General features: G+C 37.1%; 3 protein-coding genes across 4 annotated transcripts in view; 1 reads left to right on the top strand and 2 right to left on the bottom strand.

Moving 5' to 3' along the window:
- LOC136828258 (uncharacterized aarF domain-containing protein kinase 5-like) overlaps positions 1-8913 on the bottom strand; it is a 50683-nt gene extending 41770 nt beyond the window's left edge. The window contains exons 1-2 of the mRNA XM_067086120.1: positions 8792-8913; positions 2196-2289 (exon numbers count right to left, since the gene is read on the bottom strand). The gene's annotated coding sequence lies outside the window, so the exon portion shown is untranslated. The remainder of the gene's footprint in view (positions 1-2195; positions 2290-8791) is intronic.
- Positions 8914-9478: 565 nt separating this feature from the next.
- LOC136828259 (ferritin-like) lies at positions 9479-13096 on the top strand. Its single transcript, XM_067086121.1, has 4 exons — positions 9479-9893; positions 11717-11818; positions 12034-12156; positions 12562-13096. The coding sequence occupies exons 1-4, from the start codon at positions 9792-9794 to the stop codon at positions 12748-12750; spliced, it is 516 nt and encodes a 171-aa protein (XP_066942222.1). The 5' UTR covers positions 9479-9791; the 3' UTR covers positions 12751-13096.
- A 518-nt stretch (positions 13097-13614) lies between these two features.
- Positions 13615-27250, bottom strand: part of LOC136828256 (uncharacterized) — a 28809-nt gene continuing 15173 nt past the window's right edge. For both annotated transcript variants that reach the window (XM_067086118.1, XM_067086117.1), the window contains 8 exons: positions 27059-27216; positions 26076-26191; positions 25305-25528; positions 22394-22512; positions 21064-21194; positions 19699-20202; positions 18086-18237; positions 13615-15350 (listed from right to left, as the gene is read on the bottom strand). In XM_067086118.1, the coding sequence (XP_066942219.1) occupies positions 18193-18237; positions 19699-20202; positions 21064-21194; positions 22394-22512; positions 25305-25528; positions 26076-26191; positions 27059-27191 (1272 nt within the window). In that variant the 5' untranslated portion in view covers positions 27192-27216 and the 3' untranslated portion in view covers positions 13615-15350; positions 18086-18192. The remainder of the gene's footprint in view (positions 15351-18085; positions 18238-19698; positions 20203-21063; positions 21195-22393; positions 22513-25304; positions 25529-26075; positions 26192-27058; positions 27217-27250) is intronic.

Below are 27250 nucleotides of genomic sequence, written 5' to 3' on the forward strand. Positions count from 1 at the left end.
TTGAGAGAGAGAGAGAGAGAGAGAGAGAGAGAGAGAGAGAGAGAGAGAGAGTTTTCAATGGCCTGGCCTAGAATTCAACAAATGACGTAGATGCAAAGCGGAATATTAACTTGAGCCGGTCTCCAAGTAACCCTTGATCGAATCATACATTTACATAAACGTACATGATTCTGATTCCCTTGTTTTATCATTCTTTCTCTCTCTCTCTCTCTCTCTCTCTCTCTTGTAGATCTTCCAGGTACCGGGTGGGTCTAGGTGTGGTTCCCACATCCTACGCCGTCCTTATATAAGCGTGCTTGCGCATTCCAGTCATTCACTCTAAGTTTTTCTTACAAACACTGTTGATTCCCATGACTATCCGGGTAGAAGATTTCGTGTTGTTTCGTCATAAATATCGAAATACCATTACACTGTCATATTAGACTCATGCATCAGTCTAATAACTGTAGCTCTAGCGAGGCTATTTCTCCGTCGGGAATAATCTCAATGTACAACTCGTAAGAAAAACTAAGAGGGTGAATGACTGGAAAGCGCAAGCACGCTTATAGAAGGACGGCGTAGGATGTGGGACCCACGGTTTTGGGATACACCTAGACCCACCCGGTACCTGGAATTTATTGCTCTTGACGAGATCTACAGGAGAGAGAGAGAGAGAGAGAGAGAGAGAGAGAGAGAGAGAGAGAGAGAGAGATCTGGAAAGTTACGCAGTTATAAATGTATGGAATTTGGCAAATAAATGAAAAAAAAAACAATACAAGGAACACCCTCTGGGTAAAGCAACATGATCTGGCAGACACGCACACATGTAGCCGAGTTCAGGTGTTCTTTGAACCCTGCTTCCAACTCTCTCTCTCTCTCTCTCTCTCTCTCTCTCTCTCTCTCTCTCTCTCTCTCGTAAATATTCCGTTACTTATAAGCATATACTAACAACATTTTCGTTAATCAATTTCATATTATACTCCGAATTACAAGGACGAAGTCACTGATATACAAGATTTTTATAACGAGGTCTCCATGTCGAGTTTCGGCTGCGTCTCGTGTAACACTTGCTCACCCAAACTGTTCGCTCCAAAACCTATTGGACTGAGTAGTGCTGCCTGTGCTTTCAAAGCATTCTCTAAATATGAAGTCCACGACTTGAATTAAGGAAGTATCTTAATGAGCTCGACCTTTACGAGTACGTGGTCAATGCAGAATATTAAACGCGTATTCTGCAGGCATGTGGATACATCAATAGATGGCATAGCTATCACTTCCTGCAAAAGATTGTTGTTTATATATGTATATATATATATATATATATATATATATATATATATATATATATATATATATATATATATATATATATATAAAATATATATCGACATATATTACGCACCAATGGATCATTTAACCCAACCCAGAACAACAACAAATAACACCATTAAATACATTTGAATAATCATTCATTCACTTTTAAAAATAAAATAAAATCCTTTACTTTTCGACTGACTGGACCATAAGGCTCACTTTCAACTTCCCTGAAACATTACTTGTGTGAAGGTGCGAGAACGCCTTCCTCAACATTCGCGACGCATCTCGCTGCGTCATTTGTTTGATGCACAAGGCTGATAATTGGCTGTAACCCATAATCTCTCTACACAGTCGTTTTAATATTCTCCTGACTATGCTACGTACTTTCTCCCGCCATTGTCTTAACGAATAACAATTACAGTATTATAAGTAAACACGTAAAAAATGCGAAGAAGTTTCTTCGGCGCAATCGAGTTTTCTGTACATCGTACAATCAAGGCCACCGAAAATAGATCTATCTGTCGGTGGCCTCGGTATAATGCTGGAGGAACCGCGTCTCATGAAACTTTAACCACGGCCCGATGGTGGCCTAACCTATATCGTTGCCAGAAGCGAGATTATGGCTGACTTTAACCTTAAATAAAACGAAAACTATTGAGCCTAGAGGGCTGCAATTTGGTATGTTTGATGATTTGAGGGTGGATGATCGACATAACAATTTGCAGCCCTGTACCCTCAGTAGTTTTTTCAGATCAGAGGGCGGACAGAAAAAGTGCGGACAGAATAAAGTGCGGACGGACAGACAAAGCCGGCACAACAGGGATGAAAACAGTTGTCTTCAGAAGTGTGGAAGGCGAAATCATGATAACTGAGATAACGATAACGGAAGCCTTCCTTACCTTGCACAGCAAACACTCAGGAAACAGCGTAAGTCGGTTGGTATATTGAGATCGTAGGGGAATCCAAGAAAGTGGACCGGACCATGCTCTCTCTCTGAAATATAAAGCGTATTAACCCTTACATATAATCTATAGATCGAAAGATACAGCACGTATAATATTTGAATTAATTTATATTACTTTGGCATCGCCTAACGTCATCCGTCTATGAATAGAGCGTAGAGACTACATCCCAACATAAGAACAATGGGGAGAGTTGTCCATGGATAAAATGACCTTGAAGCTAGCTGATTCATGTGATTAGAAGCAACAATTTCATCATCATTTGACAAAATGACGAAACAACAAAATGTCAAATCCGTTTCAGCGGTCGTGACGTATTTCCGAGAGGAGCTTGGAGTCAAGATGTCTGCCAAAGAAGTACAGATGTCAGGAAAACTTCGCTTTTCGCGGCTACATTGTTTACTCAGCGGTCGTCACTTGTTTCTCAGAACTCGAGACTTGCTCAAGGCATTCACGTGACGACGCCTTGGCTGGTTGTGCCGTCTAGAAGTCTACATTAGGCCTATTAATTCTTTTCATCGCCCTACCGCACCTATAGACTGCTCATAAGCAAGGGGCCCTTATTGGGCCTAGACTAAACCAAAGCATCAACGATGACAAAATCGAGCACTTGCATAGTCTACATAACTTGATATCTTTCAGAAAAATATGAACGTGTTTTAACGAATAGGATACTTTCATTTTATTAGTTTATCCAATTAACTGGTAGGAAAATTAGATGCTTTTTTATTAATAAATAAATACATAATAGAAAATATTCGTTTTTGCCCTGTTCGAGAACAACAGATTCCCAGAATCATAGACCTTATAATCTTCTATTTCACTTTCAACAATAAATCAAGAAATTATCAAATAACTTTAAGCATTTCCATATCATCGAGCTGTCTAATGTCACCTGCTGTCGCCACGACTAAGGTCATCGGGGCCGGTTCTGATTTCTCATTCATGACGCAAGATTACTGCGGTGGCTCTGGGATTTGAAAGATGAGACCTCTCTCTCTTTCTCAGTTCTGATCTTGCAAATATAATAATTCTGACTTCGAGAACTTCCTTCCCAAAAACATGACACAGCAAGAGAAGCAGGAAGCATCGTAACAAAGACAAAGCGGTGCTACTTTTTGGCTTGTTATCCACGCGTCACCTACTCCGAGGCGCTAGTACTAATCATGGCGGAGGCTCCTTTGGACGCCGCGTTTAGTACTAGCCCTTCGGTGATCAAAGCATTACATACGCCCATTTCTATATCGTGTGGTTGACAAACTATGTTAATAAACGATATCTTCGTGCGGCCGTCGACTTTACATTTACCATACGGTGTTGAGTACTAGCACCACGGGGTAGGTGACGCGTAGATAACAAGCCCATGCATCAATAGACGGTTAATTTTAGACTCCTACACACACGCACGCATGCACACACACACATACATGTACAAGCAAGCAAGCTTTCGGTCACCTAATCAATGATTCAGCGCCCATCCGAGTGACGTAAAAGGCAAAGAATATTGCATCCCGTCAAAGAGGTTAGTGTACAAACATGCCGCCGTGGCGCCACTGTTGAGGGTACTTTGCAAGGTGAATAATAATAGGTGTTTTTTCTTTCCCTATCGTCACATTTTCAACGTCTAACGCATACCCCGTGCGCGTATGAGAACCCAAAACATTCCTTATCTTTAAAACTATTAAATAAGACCTCCAAGTACATCCTGTCTAACAAAAAACGTCAGAATATCATATTAACATAAACGACCTTGAATGCAAAGGCCATAGCGTTGTATAATGTCCACAAAATGCATTGCTGTTAATTTATCTCAAGCCGTTTGATCTTACTAATTAGAAGCGAATAATTGTGACCGGTTTTCAAGTCACCAGGCACAATAGGCGCATGCACTAAAGCATGGTTTGTAAATCACAAACACCTTTAAAAATATGAATATTTAAGATGTCTTCATTCTGATATATGTAAAAAAATTAATTCTACTTAGTAAAGCTTATGAATTTCCACAATAGCATATTTACGTAGGTGCAGGCGTTTTCGCTTCCTTGAAAAAAAGGTTTCCTCAACTTTCTGTTTAGTTGTGTTAATACAAATTTATATAAGGTATATTTTTACTAATTCGTTATCTCAGTGACACCGAGCTTTCACAAGACCATTCACAATGGTGATTTACAGCGATGGTCACCATTTTATTTATATTCAATTTAATTAATTGAATATCCCCGAATATTCATCATTAAAACCTGACAAAGAGGTGGGTAACGAACATGTGAGTTGAGAGAGAGAGAGAGAGAGAGTTAATGTACTTTACTTTTCAAATGATAACGAACCTTCGCGACTGCAAGGGACGGCACAGAAATGCGCATCAAAATTGGTTTGACTCTACAGTAGGTCTAGGGCTGAACGGTTTCCATACGCTGTCTCGAAGAATTGCAAAACCTAACGTGTACAACAAAGTCGAAGGTGTGACGGGCATATCCAGTCACCATTTCAAAAACTACTCTCACGTGGTATTTGAACTGTTATCAGGGGGGAAAAAAAACCAGGGGCCTGCCATTTCCCAACTCGTCTGAGATTCTACGAAGTTCATTCATCCGATGGAGACGCTTACTTAATCAAGATAGCGTGTGGCAAGCACCTCAAGAATGGTAATTCCCGTATTAATCAGAGCTGTCTAGGAAATTACAAGTGGCAAATAAGATTATTTTTTTTTCTGAAGACGCCAACTTGACAAGTTTCATGAGAGAATCTTTCTAAATCATGCTAATATTTAGGACTAAACCGAGATTACTCGAATTTATAGGTCTATATTTCGTACTATGTTCAAGGAAGACAATGCGCGGGCCAGGGTAATAAGTCACTTTAATAATGACCAATCAAGAATCGAGTGATTATTATAGTCCTTGTCTTAAGAAAATCTGAACAGGAACTGGTAATTAAGTTTAAGCTAAGAAAGACTTCAAGACCACAAATTTTACTTGTGATTATCGTTAATGTTATCACGTCTTTTTAGTGGAAAAAAAAAAAATGCAGCTTTGTAACAGGTAACATCGATGAAGGCCATTCACGCACACTCTTGGTCTACTTACGTGGCATTAATTTGGGTCAACATTCTTTTTTTAAAAAACTGACATTAGACCGGATATGATATGCCATAATTATTACTCTAAGTTCATCAGGAAATCTCCATTTCTCTTGTTCCAGAACAGGGTAATCAAATTTTTCCCTTAATTGTATAATATAATACACTATCTGCTGTTTTCTGCTTACAACGAAGTATTTCAATCAAGCAGCTTCTCTCTCTCTTATATTTTCTTTAAATTTGTCTCATTTTTTCTCTCGCGATTATAGGCGCAAGCGCGAGAAACTTGCTTCAGGGCAAGATTTAACTGCAAAAATGCAGTTTCTCTCTTTCTATCATATCCCCTCATATTTTTCTTTTATTATTTTTTGTTTTGGATCTCGCGTTGATAAGCAATTACGTAAAACCGGTTTAAGACAACCTTTGGCTTCAAACCTGCAGCAGAGAGGGGAATATGCATTATACTGAATATTTTATCGTAAATACCGTATGAATTTACCATGTCCTCCTACTCACGAAGACATTCAGCGAAATGCCACGTAGCTCTTCCAAGACTACTGTAATTTCTGGTACCATGCGACAGAATATTTGCATTCAATCAATATTTGTAATACTTGTAATATTTGTGATATTTAATACAAGTTTGTATTTGTAACATTTAATACAAGTCTGTATTTGTAACATTTAGTACTAATTTTTATTTTGAATTAACATTAAACTAGACCGAATGGATATAACGCCGTTCAATACATTGCAACCGAAAACAGCAAAGCCATGGCGACATTTAATAATAATAATAATAATATACGAGCAAATAAATATAAATAAAGTAAAATAATAAAGGATTTTAACAAAGGCATTGTCTATTTGGTGAACTACTTTGCGCGACTTGAACATACCACGTTTTTCTGAGGAATGCAAAGAAAAGAATGAACGCCCACAGAAAATTATATTGGAATGTGAAGGCTCGAATTTGGCGCATAGATTCGCTTGGACCACTGCATTCCTACTGAGTGGAATTAGTATAATCAGCACTAAGGTTTTCCTTGTTTATGAATCACTAATAATATGCTTTTCGTATTTTCTTTCAACACAGTGACACTCCCAATAGGCCTAGGCTTCTTGAAACGAAAGCAAGTTGGTACAGGAGAGAGAGAGAGAGAGAGAGAGAGAGAGAGAGAGAGAGAGAGAGAGAGAGAGAGAGAGAGAGAGAGAGATTAATAAACAAAGATCATAAACATCACAAAAACATACACTGTGCGAATGTGCCTTCATAGATCATGATTTTTTTGAAAGTTTTCAGTAACGATTAAATCTGGAATCTACATAGGTCTAAAAAAGTCCACGACTGAACCCAAGACCAGCTTAAAATCACAGCTAAAATATGACGTTTCAAAAGTTTCACGTGACCACTTAAACCTCTTTCTTTATCTACATCTTTTGTCATATCTTCGACGGTGTCACTACAGTTTAACGGAAACAAACAACACAAACATCGACCTGTTTGTTTGCCCTTCGCCCCTCTCGAAATCTTCCCGCCTTAATCCCCTTCCTCGGCCCAACAAGACCACAGATGCCTATTTACTCAGGATATACTTATTCTCGCCGTGTCCAGCGTGTTTTCGAACTTGTGCTTATCCATACAAGCTGCAACTATGATAAGCTTAGATTTTTATTACACTCTACAGATCTTAGAGAGTTGTGTTGGTTGGAATATCATGTATATAGAAGCAATACTATATTAATTATCCTTTCCAATGCGAGTTCTCATCAGAGGAGTCTTGTCACGGAAGTTAAGTGGTCTGATACGTCTATCTGTTAGCGTGAAATTCAGCTTAAAATTTCTTATCGCTGTTTCTTAACGATACAAGGATGTCGTTCATTTGGACCTTCAGAAGTTCAAGCGAAAATGCAATGCATTACTACCTTATAATACTATTTTTCTTGCATCTTAATATTTTTTTATCTATTTATTAATTTTTTTTCTTTTTTGATAAGTGGGATCTCTTCTTTCTGTATTTCACTGTAGTTCCTCTTAATTCGTCCTAATGAACGCCATATTCTTTGGAAGCTTGAATTTTAAGTCAATGGCCCCTGAATAATAATAATAATAATAATAATAATAATAATAATAATAATAATAATAATAATAATAATTCTCCCTCTTTCTTTGCAGATATACCTGCAAATTCGTTTCAGCTCCCCACTGATGTACAGATATTTTCCAATAAATTCAAATAAAGTAATCGAGTTAAAATTTTTTTACATGCATTGTGTTAATATTGAAGACATATGTACGTCAAAAAACAAATTTAACCAGGATACCATTTACCGTCCCCATACTCTCAACTCTGAAAGAGAATACTTGCCTATGAAGATTAAATCTTCCATGGCAACACCTGGCAAAACGACCTTCGCGGGCTGTTCTGAAAGCAAGTCCCCGTACCGGTACGAGGATGTTTTAAACCAAGACGATTTGACAAAAGGATGTTCGGAAAACCGCGTGGTCAACGAGTTGTTTGGTTTCCCAGAGTCTTCTCCGGAACAGTCAAAGTATATTAGGATAATACCATCAACCTTCCCCAACGAACGCTCGGCCTAGGGTAGCATATATGCTCCGCAAAGCACCTGAATATTAACCGAATCTAGTTTCCAAAGGAAGGATGCAGCAACCAGCAAGGTTATTAAGTCAGATGAGTCTGTAACCTTCGTGGAAAGAATGTCAATTTCCCTTTGTAAGAAGATCTCTCTTCTTACTTTCCCGTGGTAAATAATGCGCCCATCTCTACCACAACAGGGAAAAGGTGTTTGTTTCACACTTCACAGACACTCCTGGTCCGTTGCGCTATTTGAAACGGTCTATCACCAAATGATAACGAAAGTACATGATATATAAACCAATAAACGTTAAATAAAATGAAACTGACACTTGCTTTTCATCGACTCAAGTCAATGTATAGTTAAAAGTACAGAAAACCAAGTAACCAATGCTACTTTGTGTTCAGATACCAATGACTTAAAATGCACATTCCGCTTTCATTTTTGTTCTGAATAGTTCATCAAATAACACTTACGGACTTACCTAATAGCGAGAACCCGTGCTGGCATAAGGCCAGCATAAACTAAAGCTTAAACATAAGCAAAGACAGAACTAACACGTTAAAATGATTACGGAAATGAATCAAAAACTGAAGGAAGGCCGTTATCTGAATACAAAGTAATACACATACGCATTCAGAAGTGACACCTGGGGGTGCGAAACAACATACGTGCGCTACAGTTACGAACATCGCTTCAGAAACCGATCCGACATGTCGATATTTACTTAAATAAGTAGAAAAGTAACTTCATGTTACCTCTGGTCTTCAGAGTTTGGATTTCTGAACTGATTCATAGTTGGTGGTGATTCATCCCCCAAGGCAAATGCAGACAGCGAAACCGGTTGGCGTCTTACCTACTAAAATGACCGTCACAAAAAGTTGTCTTAATTTCCTTGGTCCGATAACTCGTTCAAGATGCAGTTTAACTCTTTCATTCACTAAGGCATCACTGTTGAACCTCGGTACATTGATGTAGGAGGAAAATTTTGGTTTAGTACAACCACGCTTCCCAAGAAATTACTACTTAACTTGACGGTGGATAGAAAAAATAATATTCAAGAATGTGTAACTGTCGCAGAGACCATGAGGAAAACAAGCAGTCATCGTTCACCAGTTTCCGTCGAAGTGAACGAACACATTAGAGAGTCATTGCTTTTTCTTCTCGATAAAGTTATTAAAAAGCCATTTTTTGTCGATCAAGTATTTGACGTTTTATCGTAAAATCAATACGCACAGGGCAAATTCCAGATCGCTGTGTGTATCAGCTGAAATGTCCATTACTTACAAGGACCAACTATTTTGAAAAGGAACACACGTCTTTGGGGGGGGGATTGATGCCATTCAGGTAGAGTTTCACCTTTTTTCAAGAAATTACAAAATACACAACGATGCAGTCATTTTGCAATGCAAAGACATTAATCGATATATTTTCATGATGGCGATGATTGCAGCTACGATAGAAATCCTTAAAGAGATAGAAGATTAAATAAACCAAGAGTGCAGTTACCAGACACCACCATGTAACCATCAATTCATGAGTTTGCAATGACCAACCTCGCTAAAGTGATACTTTTCCATGGGGTCATGGGACTCCACCTCAATACCCTTCTAGTAATGTGAAAGCGATTATTCTTCTGACAACAGCGATTTTGAAGAAATAAAACGGCGAAAATTTCTACGGACGAGGCATCAACCGAGGCATATAAAGTCATCGAAGCGGGGTTCGTGCGCAGTAGGAGCTCCGGGTCACCAGTGTGTGGACGAGCCAGGCCAGATCTCCCGCTTCTGAACGTCGTGCTTTTATTCTTTGTTTCCGCTTTTGTTCATTCCCCGAGGAATTGAAAAAGATCCATCATGTCCAGCGAAATCCGCCAGAACTACAGCGAGGACTGTGAGGCCCTCATTAACAAGCAGATCAACATGGAATTGTATGCCAGCTACGTCTACATGTCCATGGTGAGGAGAACGAGAGAACGTTTCCATAGTTACCACCATCTCTCTCTCTCTCTCTCTCTTTTTTTAATGCCATTTATATCTTTGTACTTTGCGACTCTCTTGCTCTTTAATTTCAGATTTTTTGTTGCATGTATGGCGAGGTATTTTGTTGGCGTAGGTTAAGGATTTAAATGAAAGGTGATGAGGAATTCCGGCCCAAAAAAACCTCGGGGCTACGGCAGTGACGAAATCGATGCGGAAATCAATGCTGCGCCGACTTGCCAAAGAGTTTCCAATGTATTAAAAATGGAGGCCGTGTCATCAACAAGAATCGTTTTAGCTTAATATAAAATCGGTGCGACCAACCGTAGCCATAGTATGTTTCGGATATTGTCAAAATAGTAGGCTTCCGTTTCTTAATGTACAAGACCTTGGCTTCCACCTTGCCGTAGCTTATTCTTGTTCCCGTCACACGTAGGTGCTTTAAGAGATGTGGCCTTGGCATTAAGAGTTCTGCTAAAAGGTAGAATACGGCAGGTAAACATATCTGGTCGGTTTGATCTATGTCGTGTTAAAATCAAGTCGTCGTCAATTCTCCTGTGGTCCTAACCGTCCCGACAGAACGCCAAGACATCTGGTTTTAATTAAAAAAATATATGGTTAAATTTATGATTCAAGTTTCTTTTCAGTGTTTATGAGAACCTGGATTACATTTATAAGTTTTTTTCCCCAGTTTTCAAGGACCTGGATAGCCTAGCCTTTAATAGCTGATACTACAGTCGCATCGATTATGAATTCTGAGCACAATGCTCTATTCAGCTCGATGCAAGTGTCAACATTTGCCAGTGTTGATAACGCTGCAGGCAGCCTGTAATTTTGGTCTTGGATTTGATTGCTTTGAAGCAGTTTAGTGGGATTTGTGAGGTGGTAAGTGGATGACAATCTGGTAAACAGACTAGCCCATTTTGTAGATTTGTCGAGGGTTATTTGAGTTTCGACCGAGGCCATACGAAAGTTATGCTACTATCCTATTAGCTTAGTTGTCAGTTGCAGATGTCTAGTTTGGGTCAGTAGGTCATACAGATGTTTCAGACTTTTTTTTTTTAATATGCATGGGCCCGTTCATAATGACTGCTGTAAGGGGTTGTTTGTTAAAATGGCCACTAATTATTGCATTAGCCTAAATTTAAGGTAGTCTGATATAAATTAGCAAGTTTTACCAGGTTTAAGGCCCTCCCTCTCAGCCAGGCATGACACTTCACCCTTAGGTTGGTTTTGAAAATGAATCGGTTTATGATCAGTTGGACTATCAGGGTATCCTTAAAGCATGGGAGCGTAATCTGTGGTAAAATTTGGTAAAATAGAGTAGGGGGTCATGCATTATGTGGGAGGTGGGGTTGTCCAAGGTAAAGGAAAATCTGGTTAGGTTACTTTCTCTTTGAATCCTTTTTCCCTGCCAGTAATGTGCTAGTCAGTTGAAGCAATATCATTTCTTTAGTGTATTTTCTTATCAAAGAGATCATTTAGGCTACTCCTCTGTGGCATATGCCCCAGTTATTACTGGTTCCTTATGTGAGGGGTACTTAGTCTGCAGTTTGCCTGTGCGGAGGCGCCTTTTATGAAACAGCTTTGGTTGTTGTGGGAAGCATTTATCGTTGGGACAGAAACAGTCCTTTTCTTTAACTTTTAGCGTAAAACCGGTAGTTTGAGACATTTGATGCAAGGCGTTAAGGTGGTTGTCCCCCTTAACACTAGATAATATTCAAACAAATATTTTATCAGTAAAGGCTTATGTTTTGGCAAACGCAATTCTGGAGTCCAACTGAGAATGCTATTATTTTCAGAGTCACTATTATGATCGAGATGACGTTGCTCTTCCTGGTATGTCCCATTTCTTCAAGAAGAGCAGTGATGAAGAGAGAGAGCACGCCAATAAGCTTATGAAGGTATGTCCACGCTGGCCATTATCAGTTATGGAAGGAAGAATGAACTGTTAGAGAATTAAAAGGGAATACAAATTGCAAAACTAAAATACTGAAAAATTTCTAGTTTTATGGTTGTATAGTAAAATTAATTGCTAGGGTTTGCTAGCTCACTCATTGTATTATGCATTCTTAAAAATTGATGGTTAGGCACTACAGATGTATCCAAATAATTACAGTACCAGAACAGCCGTGGTGGAAGGATTGTGCTTCAGGCCATAGCAGAGCCAACACTTCAGGAATGGGGCAGTGCTTTAGATGGACTGCAGGCAGCTTTAGATCTTGAAAAGCAAGTGAACCAGGTGAGCCAACTTTCAAATACTGTTTATTTTTGCCTATATTTTATTCAATTTCAGTGAGCCCATCACTCCAGAGGAGAGCGAGGATCATGCATTTTGTCTCAATAAATGGAAAAGCAAAGTAACTTAGTAGATCTGTGGTAGAAGTTCAAGGTTTCAGGTCACCTCAAGGATTGTGCAGTTTTTTTTTTTGCGGGGGTGTCTGTTTAAAGGTCTTACCCTTGTTAAGCAAAGTAACAATATGAAGCATATGTAAAGACTTTCATAAAAACTTATGCTTACAGTGCAAAACCTTTTTGGGGGGGGCACCCAGTTAAAGCACTTCTTGTGTACCTGACCTTTATGTAATGTTTTGTCCATCTTTAATAACGGCTAGAAGCTAAAGTGGTGGTAACTTTTAACTTTCAGAGTCTGTTGGACCTCCACGGCACAGCATCAACTGCAAACGATCCTCATTTAACAAAGTTCTTGGAAGATGAATATCTTGAGGAACAAGTGGAGTCCATCAAGGAGCTTGGAGACATGATCACCAAGCTGAAGCGAGCTGGACCAACTGGACTTGGAGAATATCTCTTCGACAAGGAACTGCACTCATAAATCACTAAACCTTCATCATAGCCAAGGAACAAGATCATGATTTTAATGTTGTGAATATGTAGCTATGTTGTCATTAACGTCAGCAAGTGTCCAAAAATCTTAGTTTGAGACCACAATTCTTAAGAGCTTTTACACTGTGGTTCTTTGGTGCTGAATGTAGAAGCAATAGTATATCCTAGCCATCATTTCAGAGAACTTTGCAAGGCTTTATTTATAGTTGTATCAAAGAACTCTTTTAGTTGTGATTTTATGACTTTCTTTTTAGTAGTTTTGTTACAGATCAGGATTGAAGGTGGTCTTCTTCAATTTGTTAATGTTAAAATGAATAAAAGGTTATGAAGGATAATGAGTATTTTCATTTTACTTTCTCTGTACACATTGTAGAATTCAGTCTTTTATTTTAGGACATGATGTAATCTTGGATCGTAAAATTGTTTGCATTTGAAAGTTTTGACTGTTTCAAGGAATCTTATGACTAGGGTAATTTTTTCAAGGGAGAGATATCGTTGAAAAATATTTCTCGGAGGAATTTTCTTGCACCTTGGCGAGAGTCCTCTTACTCAACATTGCCATGTCATCTGTTAGCAGAAGAATGGATTAATAAAATTCCCATTATTCCTTATGGGAAAAATTCACTGTTCACGGACAGCCTTCTGCAGTGGATCAAGTCCTTTAACCAAGATAGTCTGTACCTGACCTCAAGGTACTGTATGGAACTGGATGACACCTTGCTTAAATATATATGCACTAAAATTATATTAATCACGTTTTATTATGGAATTTTAACTATATCCAAACTTAGAAAAGAATGATACACAATTTCAAAAAAAGAGGAAGTAAATGGATAGAGAATCATACAATTGCTTATGGAAGCTTGCCAATTAACATGTAATTTGCAAATGAACTGAGAACGTTTGCACGTGAGTTCAATGACTTACACTGTAGCATGCTTAAGATGATATCAGGAAAGTTCAAAGTGATTTTTATTGTTTCCAGACTCAGGCTTATCAGTGTTGCTGTTCCTAGCTATGGTCCTGAAGTGTTGAGAGATTTGTGTACATCATGATATTACAACAGGTAGAAGAATTTTCTGTAATACAAAAATTTCAAAAGAAAATATACCACAGAAAACAAGTTACGATGTGCACTCAAATGATTGAACTATGCATCTGCATGAGGAAATTTGCAATACATAATTATCAAAAGTCTTGCAGTAAGACTGATCTGATCTTAGATTTGAGGTAACGAATAATAAAAATATTATGCCATTGGAAGTACAGTACAGATAGTTGTGTTTGTATTTTGTTAACCAATATAAAAATCAATTACATTTTGTTAACCAGTAAAAAAAAAAATACATTCTCGACTAAAGCATTTGCATCTCGTAATGAAGGATTACAATTTGTTATTGACAGCCTGCAAATATATCACAATAGATGAGGAAAACAGTTAGCACGGACTTAGAGAATTCCTTCTCACTGATGTTTCCAAAAGGGTTGCAAGCATGTGCACTGCTTACCTGAGATGTTTTGGTTAAAAAGGACATAAGAACAGAAAGTTTTGGTCTATCCAGCATTAAGCAGAAAATAGATTACGGGTATGATCACGAGATGAAACTTGTAATGAGTTTTAACAATGTATAATGACAAGGCTAGAAGAAGCAGGTTGGACAGATTTTGGGCAAAGTGAAAACCTCTTGGATGAGGTGATGATGTTAGCAATGTGTGAGTGACAATTAAAAGTCCAGCCTTGACTTAAATACTGGTACTGGCTTCACAATGTAAAAGAAATCTGTTAGATTGGCCTCCCCAAAAAAAAGATTCTTTGGTTGCTCTTAAGAAGCGAAGATGTTAGCAGAGTATGACAAGCAAACAGTTATGAGTACAGGTTCACACAAGCATGAAAAGGCAGCCATGACTTAAATATTGGTATGGTCTTAACACTGCAAAGCAAGAAATCTATGGATTCTTTGGTTGATCTTAAGACATAATGAGGGTGATCAAGAAATGAAGAGATAAGAAGATGGGTTACTCCAGTGTCTATGAATATATAAATGAAACTAGACTCTTGATGGTTTAAAAAATCTTTTGGAGGGAGGAGGAGGTCCCAACTAAATGGCATGTAAGGAACCACTGGGAGAAAGATCCCTTAAAAGACAGCTGGTTGGAAGCGGAAATGAGAGGGCCTGAGTTGGTTAAAGATGCAATGGACAGGAGCATTTGCATTAGAGGAGCCAGCCTCTAACTATTGCTCATAAGGTAGACAATTAGAAAACTACTGTATTTACTATCACAGGAATGACTAAAGCTAATTTAAATGACATCACTTCTTTCTCTTTTTCCCACAGAGTATAGATTTCCGCTTGTGACTAATTTCAGAAATCAAGGATCTCATGGTGGCTTGATGCTCCTGATGGTGACGCTCCAACATTTTCGTCATGGACTGGAAGTGCTTCAGATTCTGCTGATGCACTGTGACAAATACTTGTGTTAATTTTTCGAGTTTTTCAGCAACTTCTGTATGAGTGTCTTTACTTTTCTCTCTTGTTTCTGCCTCTCTTGTCAGTCGCTGATTCTCCTTCACAATGTTATCCAACAGGCCTGTAGATATTAATTTCTTTAACTTTCACCTATGCAACAAAATTAAACTCTTAAGAGCCCTGTTCTAATAATGAGGGCGAATATTCCCATGCTTCTAAATTTACAAACATCATGCTTTGAACTGTATTTTCACCTTTGATCAATGACCTCTGTAATTTTCATAACCTACATCCTTAGTAGATGGGTGGACTCTGATACAATGAGACACCAAATTGAGTTACCCCAGTGAAGAAAGAGAAAATAAAATAACCATTAAGGTTTGGGAAGCAGCTTCAAGTCTGGACAAAAGTAGGTTTAAACACAGACTTCAGCGGAACTCGCATCAAATAGTGAGAGGTCTGATGTGGCACATAATAGGTCACAATGAGGCACAAGAAGCTGTGAGTAATTTATCTTGACTTTCATGATCAATTTTCTCAGCATCTGTAATGAGCACTGGAGCTTTCAAGTTAACCAAAATAAAGATACATGTGACTCCCCTACCATGGAATTATATCATCATTTATCTGGTAAACAATCATTTACCACAATTCCTTGATGTGTCTGTAAATAACAGCATACACGTTTATATGTTCTCCCTTCCATGGATACCAATACCCAAAAATATACCCAGTTACATTATTTATAAAACAATTACGCATACTATACACTACAATACCATATCATAAAAGTAATTTATATTTTTCCTATGTTTACATATTCCTCATTGCATTTGGTAACAACAAGGTGGGTAAGTTGTGGTAGGCAGGTGACTGGAGGGAGTCCCTCACTTACCTGAAGTAAGGCAGCTTTATTTTCCTTAAGTGTCAGGGACTTTGTGATTTGGCTGAGGTGAAATTATGATAAAAGGTATCGGTTTGTATATCTATGAAAAATACAAATTACTTTTCAACTCTAATATTTGTTCCTACAGAAATACAAAACGTTGCATGTTACGTATGCAACTCACTTCTCAGATGGTAAGATAGTACAGTATTCAACTTACTGGAAAGATGGATCTCCATCAGAAATGCTATATTTTAGGTCATGACAATGAGAAGGGGAACAGGGACTCTTGTAGCCTCGTATACAATCTGGCACAAGGACGAAATATTGATATGGCCTTGAATCAGAGTGAGATGTGTCTGTACTTTCCCTCTAGGAAAGCTTTGGGGAACATATTGCTGTCTGAACAGAAAGGGGAGCATGAGTCAGAAGGCAGCTAATGCCTTGGTTAATCACCTAACTCACCTGCCTACCGAAAATTAACTAGCTCTGTCTGCTACCTGAGTCCACCATGCTATTGACCTACTAGGAGGATGCCTTATTAAAACTGGAATTATGAATGATGTCATTTGAAGTCATGCAAACTGTCAGCCCTTGAGATTCTGGGGATATCATTTGAAGTTATGATATTCTGATAACTGCAAATATCAACATCTATACAAAATGCTGCATCTGTTATGACTAAATCAAGCATAAAAACCAGTTACAATGACTTAATTTGCACTTTTTATCAAATGAAAAACTAAGTTTAAGACCCAAAGCAAGAATAAAATATTCATTAATGCAAAAAGAATTATACAGTTAGTCTCTGGGTTACGGCTGTCTCGACCTATTGTGTTCCATACTTACGGCACCGTAAGCGCCGTGACTCACTGGCGCTATAACAAGGTGAGAAAACTGGTTTAGGGAGCTGTAGCCACTGGAAGGGCTCACTATAAAGAGGACCCTCCTATGGGAGGTTCACTATAAGGAGGTCCCTCCTATGGGAGAGTTCACTATAAGGAGGTCCCTCCTATAAGGATGGGAGAAAACCAGTTTATTACCAGCACAAAGCTTACAAACTTATTTCTTTCCCAAGGCTTACATGTCTCTCTCTTTCTCTCTCTCTCATTTTTATAAATTTTTTTACAACATTCCGGGTTACGGTGATTTCCAACTTATGGCAGGCTGCTTGAACAGAACCCCTGCCATAACCTAGGGACTGCCTGTACGGTGATACACTTGTACAGTACTATATTAACCAGCCACAGATTAAGACTTACGACAAGACTGAAATATTCATTAACACAAAAAGAATTACACTGCAATGTACTGTACTTGTACAGCATTAACTAGTCACCAAATTCAACATGCATATTCCATCCATGGTTACCTTACTTGAGAATCACCCCATAATATCTAGTCACCATACAGAAAATAAAATATGGCTGAATAAAATATAACCCCAATTTCAACCTGTAACCAGCTGGTCTTGGACACACGTACTTTGATGAAATGTTACCAAAATCTTCAATATTCTCAAGTTACACACATATATATTTCATTTAGCTGCAGGAAATCAATACTTAGATATAGTCTTATGATAACTATGAAATATTACCTTTTATTATTAGGCAGTTTAACCCAACCACAGGAGAAATTTGGTCTACAGTTATAATTTTCAATCAAATAATTTGATGAGTTAAGTGTTTTAATAAAGCAGCACCCACTGAGCCACTGATTCTTATATAGGCTAGTGCACAAATGAACAGCTCTTGCCATATACTCCTACATTTACTGCTTACATATACTATCTTCACACCATAAATCATAAAAACAAGTTCTATGAGTCTATAAATGTTTTTTGGCAGTTCCATTAAAATGATTTGGAATCATCTAGCTGCCATTATATCCTACTGCCTGTACTATGACATGTATACATTAGTCTGCATTATTGCATGAATGAAAACAGGAATTTATTCATGACTTACCTAAGACATCATCCAGTTTTGTTTCAAGCTTCTGAATGCGCTGCGTCCGAGCTCTGCCCAAATCAAGGTCTTGATGTTTCCCGTAACACTTATGCCTTCTAGAAAATTTACTTTTTGTTTTGATGTCTGTAAACAGACCCTAATTTTGTATCCTGGAAAATAAATAAATTAATGAATAAATTTGTTATTGAACTTGAATCAGTACAGTATAGAGTATATATGGTTTGCATTACTTTCTGTTATTACTTGTGAGCATATAATCTTCTGAAACAAACTGGAAGGTCATGAATCTGTCTAAGAAAGTTAGTTAGTTATAAATGATCTGTTTAACCAGACCTCTGAACTCTTTTAGGGTTTCTTTACAAGTGAAAAAGGTAATAATGAAAAATAACTATCAACTTTGTAACTGAAAACTAAATATATAAAACTGAAATGCATAATTAATAATGAATAACCTTAAATAAAGGAAAATGTGCTTCAGTATACCATCAAGCTAAGACCTACTTAGAAAAGTTATGGCAAGATTTGAAAATGGTGCTCATATGGTCAGACCCACGTTGCACTTTGCATGACCGAACAGCCTTAAACAGAATCTGAGACTCCATTTGTATAAGATACCACAACTGAAAGGCAGAGAATGACTGCTGTCCCAACTCGCTACATTCCCAAAACTACTGAGAAATTAAACATTAATTTACCCTTATCAGAATGTATGAATTATAAAATTACAATATACTGGTGTTTCCTCATTAAAAATTCAATTCACCAACTGTTAAATTTGCTGGTGAATGTGGTTTTTAATTATTTCTAGACTCTGAAACTCAAATTTACTAAATTCATGATTTCTGGCTGTACCTTGCTCTAGGTCCAGTCATTCAGCAGGTCTGAAAATGTATATTTTTATGCAAATACCATGTAATATATCTTTGCTCTTACACTCTCAACTTGACTCTCTGTTAAAAATTCAACCTTCATTAGTGCAGCTGATGTTTCATATTCAAAGAACTATATTATATTTACATTTATAAGCACTAATGAAGGAGTGCAACCAAAAATTCTAACAGATATAATGAATAAATCATTGCCCACATAAGGCACGGCTCATGATTTAAAACCACCATGGAGTAGATTAAATGTGCACTGAACCAAAGTACAGTACTTTCTTTCCCAGGCTGCCCTAGCTCATCTAAATAATCAACTAGCTCTTGGGACATGACATGTCTGTTTCATATCCAGTTTTGTCACTTGTGATTTTCGACCACAGAATTTATAGACACATGCCAAAAATAATACTAATGACATCAACAGAACACTGCCAAATAAGATACAGTAAATCGTATAATAATATATTTCTGAAAACTTGACGCATGTTCAAATTCAATACTTTGGGGACACTCAATGGTCATAACTAGTTTCACTTTAACGAGTGACTCTCAGTGGACTTCTGAATTTATTGGTACAATTTCAGACTTGTATGCAAAAGAACTAGATATAGTTTCAATTATACTGGTAAATTCTTAATGCTATTTCAAATTTGTCATTCTTGTTAAGGTTTTACTTAGATCACTATAAAAAATGAAAAGGTTGACATAAACAAACCAGCAGTCACTAACCTCTTCAGAAGTAGACAGTTTGGCTGAAGAAGTCTCTGGTGACTGGTTGACAACCTCTTGAATCTCTGGAACCATATTTCCACCTTCATTTGTATCTATATCAATATCATCCAGGTGTGAAATGAGGATATCAGAGCTATTAAATTCCTCCCCTAGATCATTGCTTAAATTGCTATCTTCATCGCTCCATGTGGCTGACACTTCCTTTCCCTCAAAAGCATCAGGTTTAACATCTCTGCTTTTACCATCTGTGTCAGAAACCAGGTCGATTTTCCGGGAAGCGTACAGGCCAGCACAAAGGAACTTTTGAATACTTTCCTGACTTGGCTCGACTTTCAGACGGCTCTCAGCATAGGGTATGAGACGCTCATAGTAGTCTGGAGGGGGAATGTTGTGATCATGATTATGCTTTTTGGCCCAGTCGTCCAATCTCTGATACCTACGACACTTGGCAATTAGGTTGTGCCACTTCTGACTGCAGCGGAGAGCTGTTACCCCGCTTTGCTGCATAAAGGAAAGAGAAGAAAGTGTGACGGAAAGATCATTTATGCAGTTTGTAACACTTGCAAAATCAATAAAGGAACAGGCAACTATTCTGAAATATAGAGCATTATCAAATTCTGTGTACAAGTGAAAGAGATGCATAAACAAGAGAGGAAAAAATGAATTATAGTTCACTTCCTAAATGAAGTTTAATATTTATTTCCCGGTGGCTGTCGTGAAAATTATGCTATTCAATATTTTCATGCTATCAAGTGTTTCCAACAGCTCTTATTTTATATGAAAATATCAGAAAAAACCACATTACTCCACAACAAACAAGTTCTAACAAAAGTTAAACGCAATTCTAATAAAAACAATTTCTTTTTTGTTGAGAAACTGTAGTATTCCTTGAGTGGAGGGGTGGGGACTTTGTTTACCAATGGTTTACAGTTTAATGATTTGAGAATTGCAGATATTAATACATACAGATACAATTCAAATTACTTTTATATAAACTTGGCAGTAACTTTTGGAAAAATGTAACTGGACTGGAGTCTTACACATGCACTTCTGGTGGCACTTGGATAAAAAAAGTTCTTGCAACCATTCATTGAGTACAGTACAGTACTTCAAATACCTCTTCTTACATTTATGATAACCATCGCTATGTTCCATTGGTGTGACCATGCCCTATGTGATCAAATCATATACCATTCTGAATATTATAGATAATGGTTATACATAAGTAAGAACCACATACAACTGAACGCTACTCTTTCGTTTTCTCTGGTAACAACTAACAGATATCAAATGTAAGACAAAAACAGAGATTAAAAAGTTTTTAAATTATTCTGGAACTGGCAAATTATGAAAAATACATACCATATGAGAGAGCTGGGCAGCAACTTTGTTCCATTCAATACCCCTGGTCAGTTTAGGGTACCGTTTCAGGATTATATCTACCAGCTGGTCCACTGTTTCAGGTAAGAAACCTACAAAATGTTCTTCTTTATCTGCAACAAGGAAATAAATTTGCTGATGTCAATAAGAAATAGCTTGTTTTAATTTTAGCATAAAATCTGATGACATAATATGAGTTTTATTTGTGCAATCAATTTTCATACAACATATGCATTTTGACTGAATAATTTAGAAACCTTGTGTCATGATGTTACAGTATCAATGGCAGCTAATGAATCCCTCACAAATGTAAAGGATAGCATCTTTCATTTGCTTTTTAAGACATTAGAGTATATGCTATCAACTGAATAACTCATCAGTTTATCATGAATAGTATGATGAAGTTACATGAAATATATTTTCATTGAACAGTAACATCTGACACGATATGATACTACAAGGTAAAAAATTATCAGGGTTAATAGTGATACTTCATATGACTTATTAACAATATTACATTATTAATAAATGAATCTCCATCAGTAAATCATAGTGCTCCAAAAATGTAACAATTGTACACTAGATAATTTTATGATGAAGCATCTTTACCAGAAATATTCATGCAAGACAAAGAACACTACTAAACACGTATTATCCATCACTGGAAATTGTCTTACCAACATGGGATTGAATGCTATAGAAGTCTTTATCTTGAGAAAATGACCATTAATAGTCAGGCATGGAAAACTGGATTAAATTAAAACAATAAAATAACAAAGAAGAATCCCACCAACATACAGATGGCTATTTGGTATTTGAAATCTGTTGAAAAGAATTTCCAAATTGTGCAGCAAGCTAAATGACAATTAAACTGGCCTTTAAAAGTCAATCTTGGTAATCTCGATTACTGGGACACTGCTTTTCCAGTTTATCAAGAAAAGGATACTATAAATATGTTGCCGGCAATCACCAAAAATTCTATGACCTTGATGAATGAAGAATTAAAGATTAAAAAAAACCCAAGACCTTGATGTTAAAAGTCAAGCCGGTAGACTTAATTATTAAGTTTTATTATTATACTTTATCAAAAGGAAAACGATACCAAATGAATGTATTTGACTCTAAAGCACCATGAAAACAAAAAAATCTACTTTAATCTCCAACTGGTTTCTCCCAAAAGTTATTCAATATAATAATCTCAAGGTCATCAAATTAATACCTGCACCAAATTTCATCAAAATTCCACTCACACATTCTAGCGATGTTAACGCTAATAATTACAGTACTGTACGTCAATACATGCAGCTGTTACCTATTGTCAATCCATTAATGTCTTTCAGCTGCTGATATGTTCTGCTGCACTCGATCTCATGAGCAACCACGTCATCGTAAGTGCTCAGCAAAATATGGCATAAAGAACAACGCTGAGCCCTGAAATAATACAACACTGTGTCAAGTAGCTTCAGTACATCCAAACTTAAGCAGTAATCAGGACATAAATTAATCCTTCCACATGTGAATGCTAAAATAAAAAATACTTGACATATCCAAGTGAACTCTAAAGCGAACTCACAACATAGAAGTTAGACAACTAAGAGGAAGATTCCATAGGCATATATGGAAAGCAAATGGCAGAAAGCAATGCCACTGTAGCTGATAAATAAGGAAAAATAGGAAAAGTTTGAATTACCGGTACATAAGAATAAAGTATCCCATTAGTCAAGAGCAAAAATTGATTATTTAAAGTTCTCACCAGAGGAACACAGAACCTACTGTAAATTACATAACAAATAAACTAAGGGACACTCCATTTTTGGTACCTGTTTGGGAAAGGCGATTACTGCTTAATTTACCTTGCATGATAGTACTGAAAGTTTTGCAGTGACCCTTTGGTCCAAGATACACTGGCTTCTGCATTTTACTTGTCATCCATTTCCTTTGGTCTCCTACTTAGCTGTCCAAATGACACTTTACAACTTTCAGTTCTATGAAGAGTTAGAGGAATTTATTTCTGGTGATAGAAATTCATTTCTCGCTATAATGTGGTTCGGATTCCACAATAAGCTGTAGGTCCCATTGCTAAGTAACCAGTTGGTTCTTAGCCATGTAAAATAAGTCTAATCCTTTGGGCCAGCCCTAGGAGAGCTGTTAATCAGCTCAGTGGTCTGGTAAAACTAAGGTATACTTAACTTGTTCAACAGTGATGCTAAGTTTACTTCCTAACAAATGAATCAATGAATTCCTTTCAAGCCTACATTTAGCAATGTTTGTAGACACAGATTTCTAATTATTGTTGCTTACTAACCAATTAATTCCCCTAGACCACCAAGCATGGTACATGATTTACAGTCCAGTAGTCGACTCATTTCTTAAAACTTACTGAATATTTCTCAGTTATTCAATATTTTGTATATAAAGTTCTATGATGATGCAAGTGTATAAGTGCAGGGCCACATGAAAATACCAGGCAGAGCTTCAGTACCAAGCACTTTAATGTTTATTCATGTACAGTATCTTTACCCTGACAATGTTCGAATACACATTTGCCTGTCGTAGCTGCTTATAACTCTGAATATCAGAACTAATCTGATTTGGACCTTTTTTGATTTAGGGCTCTTAGAAACAGAGGCAATAATGAAAACCTTTTAGAGACGAGAAGTGCATGATGGAATACACTTGCATCTCTGCTTAACAGACCTCAACTTAGATTTTTTTACTGACTGGGTTTTCATCAAATCTGAGAAATAAAAAAAATTATTTTTTGTACCTCTGTTTTTGGGTTCTTAACTACAATGTTCAATATATAGTAGTTGTATAATGCAATGTATTTGCTATTCATTGTTAAATGCAGGTTTAAAAATTAATTTTTAATGGTGAAAGTGTTAGTCTTTGTTCATTTGGATGCTCATCTACTTACAAACTTTCAACTTACAAAGTTTCTGAGAGACGAACAACCGTGATCATAAATTAAAATTGTACTTTACTGTATTATTATCATAATTTGCTTAATGTATTTAGGTTTTATACCTCATTTGTGTTAATAAAATACTCTATAAAACACAGTACAGTACTACTACAGTATTGTGTTTTAGTATGAAAAACAAATAGTACTGTACATATTGACTCTGAGTATGTCAAGTCGGACTCAGGAACAACTCAAGATATGAACAGCCATTTGGAACGTAACTCGTTCGTAAGTAGAGGAACGTCCGTACAGTGCTAAGAAATTATGAGATGTTTGGTTAACCAGTGTAACTGCTTGCATACTTGTAGAGTACTTGTATTTTTGAATAAGCACTTACACTACTGCAAATCATTATAATTCAAATGTATAAAAACAGTTCCTTACATGAATTTTTTTAAAAAGTAATTCACATAACTGTGTTAAGCACAGCCTCTGAAATTCTAAGATTTTAAGATCTGTGTTAAAAGAAGTGTACTGTAATCGCAATGCATGGACACTACAGTATAGGAAATCATTGTTTACTGAAAAATTAAAATGTATTTCAAGTACACAGAATGAAGCACTATAATACTATTCCTTCTTTTAAAATTACTTCTCCTGTTGCCGTTCCTATGATTATATGACATGCCTGGGTAGGGCATGACTCTACCACAGCAACTCTAAATTAAACTACACTAAAACAACGGTTTGTATTTATGTACGAAAATTCAGTGAGTAAACTGCAATACACATTTATGAATTCTAGTCTTAAGGTGCTACATATGTATTGAAAATCCAGCACACTGCCACTGGCTGAAGTTCCTCACTGGACAAGTCGATATATCAAGGCTAGCACTCTGCTAGACCCGCGTTTGACTCTCCGGCCGGCCAATGAAGAATTAGAGGAATTTATTTCTGGTGATAGAAATTAATTTCTCGCTACAATGTGATTTGGATTCCACAATAAGCTGTAGGTCCCGTTGCTAGGTAACCAATTGGTTCTTAGCCAAAAATAAGTCTAATTTTTCAAGCCAGCCCTAAATGTTAATCAGCTCAGTGGTCTGAAACTAAGATATACTTAACCAACTAGCCACTGGTTTAATTATTATCAAGTAATTTAACAAGACCACTGAATTATTTTACAGTATTTAGCTCTCACAAGTACACATAAACAGAAGAAAAAGCAAAATGACACACTTGAATACCCAATATGGTTTAGAAACTAAAAGTACGGCACAAGGTCGTCCTTGAAAGACATGATTAATATAACATAACATACCCTTGAGCAATAATGTCTCCATTTTGTTCAATTGCTGTCAAAACTGGTTCCGTAATTCCGAATTCTCTCATGATCTTCTCGTATCCAACTCCTTCCTCAAGCTGATTTATTATATGCAAAACACTGCTCCTTTTCAGAACCATGCTCTCACCCTCTCCATTCTTACTTTGAGAAAGTTGGTTAGTATTTGCAGATGCTGGTTCAGAAAATTCAAAATGATCGTCCTGAAATAAACATTTTTCGGTTGTTAACTGTTGTTTTCATAATCTTACATACCAAACATTTTATCCAAAAATGAGTCAATGAAGACATAATGGCATCTGCGTACCGTACGTACAAACTACAACACAGGCTTCCATCTCAAGTAGCAAATGCGTTTATGAAAACTTTGACTCTGTGGGTTGGGGGAGCTCTCTACTGTGGGTTACTTATCAGTGACTTAAATCTTCCTTTTATTGATGACTTGCTTCCTGGATAATGCTTTACCACTCTTGGCAGTACAGAAAAAGTACATGGAAAAGTTTATACATTGCTGAGACATTTATTATTACTTTAAAGAGATACTTATTACTGTAAATATCTAAAGAAATGATTTTGCAACAGATCCTCAATGGTTTGCCTGTGCCAAACATGTTCTTTACTTTGCAATATCAAACTTCTCAAGTATTTTCTTCACATATGGCATAATACAAGTACTTTGTGATATAATCTTCAACACATTCACATGAACAGAATACAGAAAAGAGAAAATCAGAAAACTTGAGTACTTACTCTAGCAACGGAGAGTTCCTCTGGAATTTCCAATTCCCCTTCTTTGAGTTTCAAAGTGTAACTTTTGTCAGAATGCTCCATTTCCTTTAAATATTTGATCTTTTCTTCTTCAACACCTGAAAAAAATAAATTCCATTTTATTATGGTTTCTTAAGAGTGCAAGCACTCCCTGTTCAATGTGACATGAGGCTATTTTAGTACCAAGTAAATAACTTGCAATGGCATTACACAAATGTTTAGATCAATTAATCACTTTTGAAACTATGGCACTGCTAAGAATACATTACTAGACTTCTGGGAAAAGCATTGCAAGTCTGCAAATCACTCACTGGCATTTCAATGAACAATGAGAGATGACTTGTAAGCTTGATCTCAAGTGGGTTACATGGCTAGAGGTGCCTCGAACACTTACTAGTCTGTCTCAAGAGACACACTTAACAAAAATAAATTAAAAAATACATATATCACATAAATGTTGATCACTTTATTTAATCTATTCTGAAACTGGATGGTAGAGAGAGAGAGAGAGAGAGAGAGAGAGAGAGAGAGAGAGAGAGAGAGAGAGAGAGAGAGAGAGAGAGACTATATCTTAGTTTAACCAGACCACTGAGCTGATTAACAGCTCTTCTAGGGCTGGCCCGAAGGATTAGACTTATTTTACGTGGCCAAGAACCAATTGGTTACCTAGCAACAGAACCTACAGCTTATTGTGGAATCTGAACCACATTATGCCGAGAAATGAATTTCTACCACCAGAAATAAATTCCTCTAATTCTACCACCAGAAATAAATTCCTCTAATTCTTCATTGGCCGGTCAGAGACTCAAACTCGGGCCTAGCAGAGTGCTGGTCGAGAACTCTACCGACTCGTCCAACGAGGAACTAGAGAGAGAGAGACAGAGAGATGAATTACCCAAATATGAAACCAGTTAAAGCACTACAGTATTCCAAATGAAAATGGGCTCTACACCTGGCAGTCTTACATCTCATTATTTCCTTAACTGAAGGATGAAATGGTGGTGGGTCAGGGGGTGGCATTCCTTCCTTCAGTAACCTTTTCCTTGATCTCTCGTGCTGCAGTGCACGTCTCTGCAGAAGATTCCATTTCCTGGTCATTTGGTAACGTAATGCCTGGTCCAATCTGGAAAAGAGTAATGTAGTTACATTTGTGCACT

The sequence above is a fragment of the Macrobrachium rosenbergii genome, chromosome 42 (genome assembly GCF_040412425.1).
Source record: "Macrobrachium rosenbergii isolate ZJJX-2024 chromosome 42, ASM4041242v1, whole genome shotgun sequence".
In the NCBI taxonomy this organism is placed as follows: Eukaryota; Metazoa; Arthropoda; class Malacostraca; order Decapoda; family Palaemonidae; genus Macrobrachium; species Macrobrachium rosenbergii.

Excerpts from the sequence above, each read along its gene's own strand:
- LOC136828259 (XM_067086121.1), top strand. The coding sequence starts at position 9,792 with ATGTCCAGCGAAATCCGCCAGAACTACAGCGAGGACTGTGAGGCCCTC. Across the intron at positions 9,894-11,716 it reads GCTACGTCTACATGTCCATG|AGTCACTATTATGATCGAGA; the intron begins GTGAGGAGAACG and ends TATTATTTTCAG. Across the intron at positions 11,819-12,033 it reads ACGCCAATAAGCTTATGAAG|TACCAGAACAGCCGTGGTGG; the intron begins GTATGTCCACGC and ends AAATAATTACAG.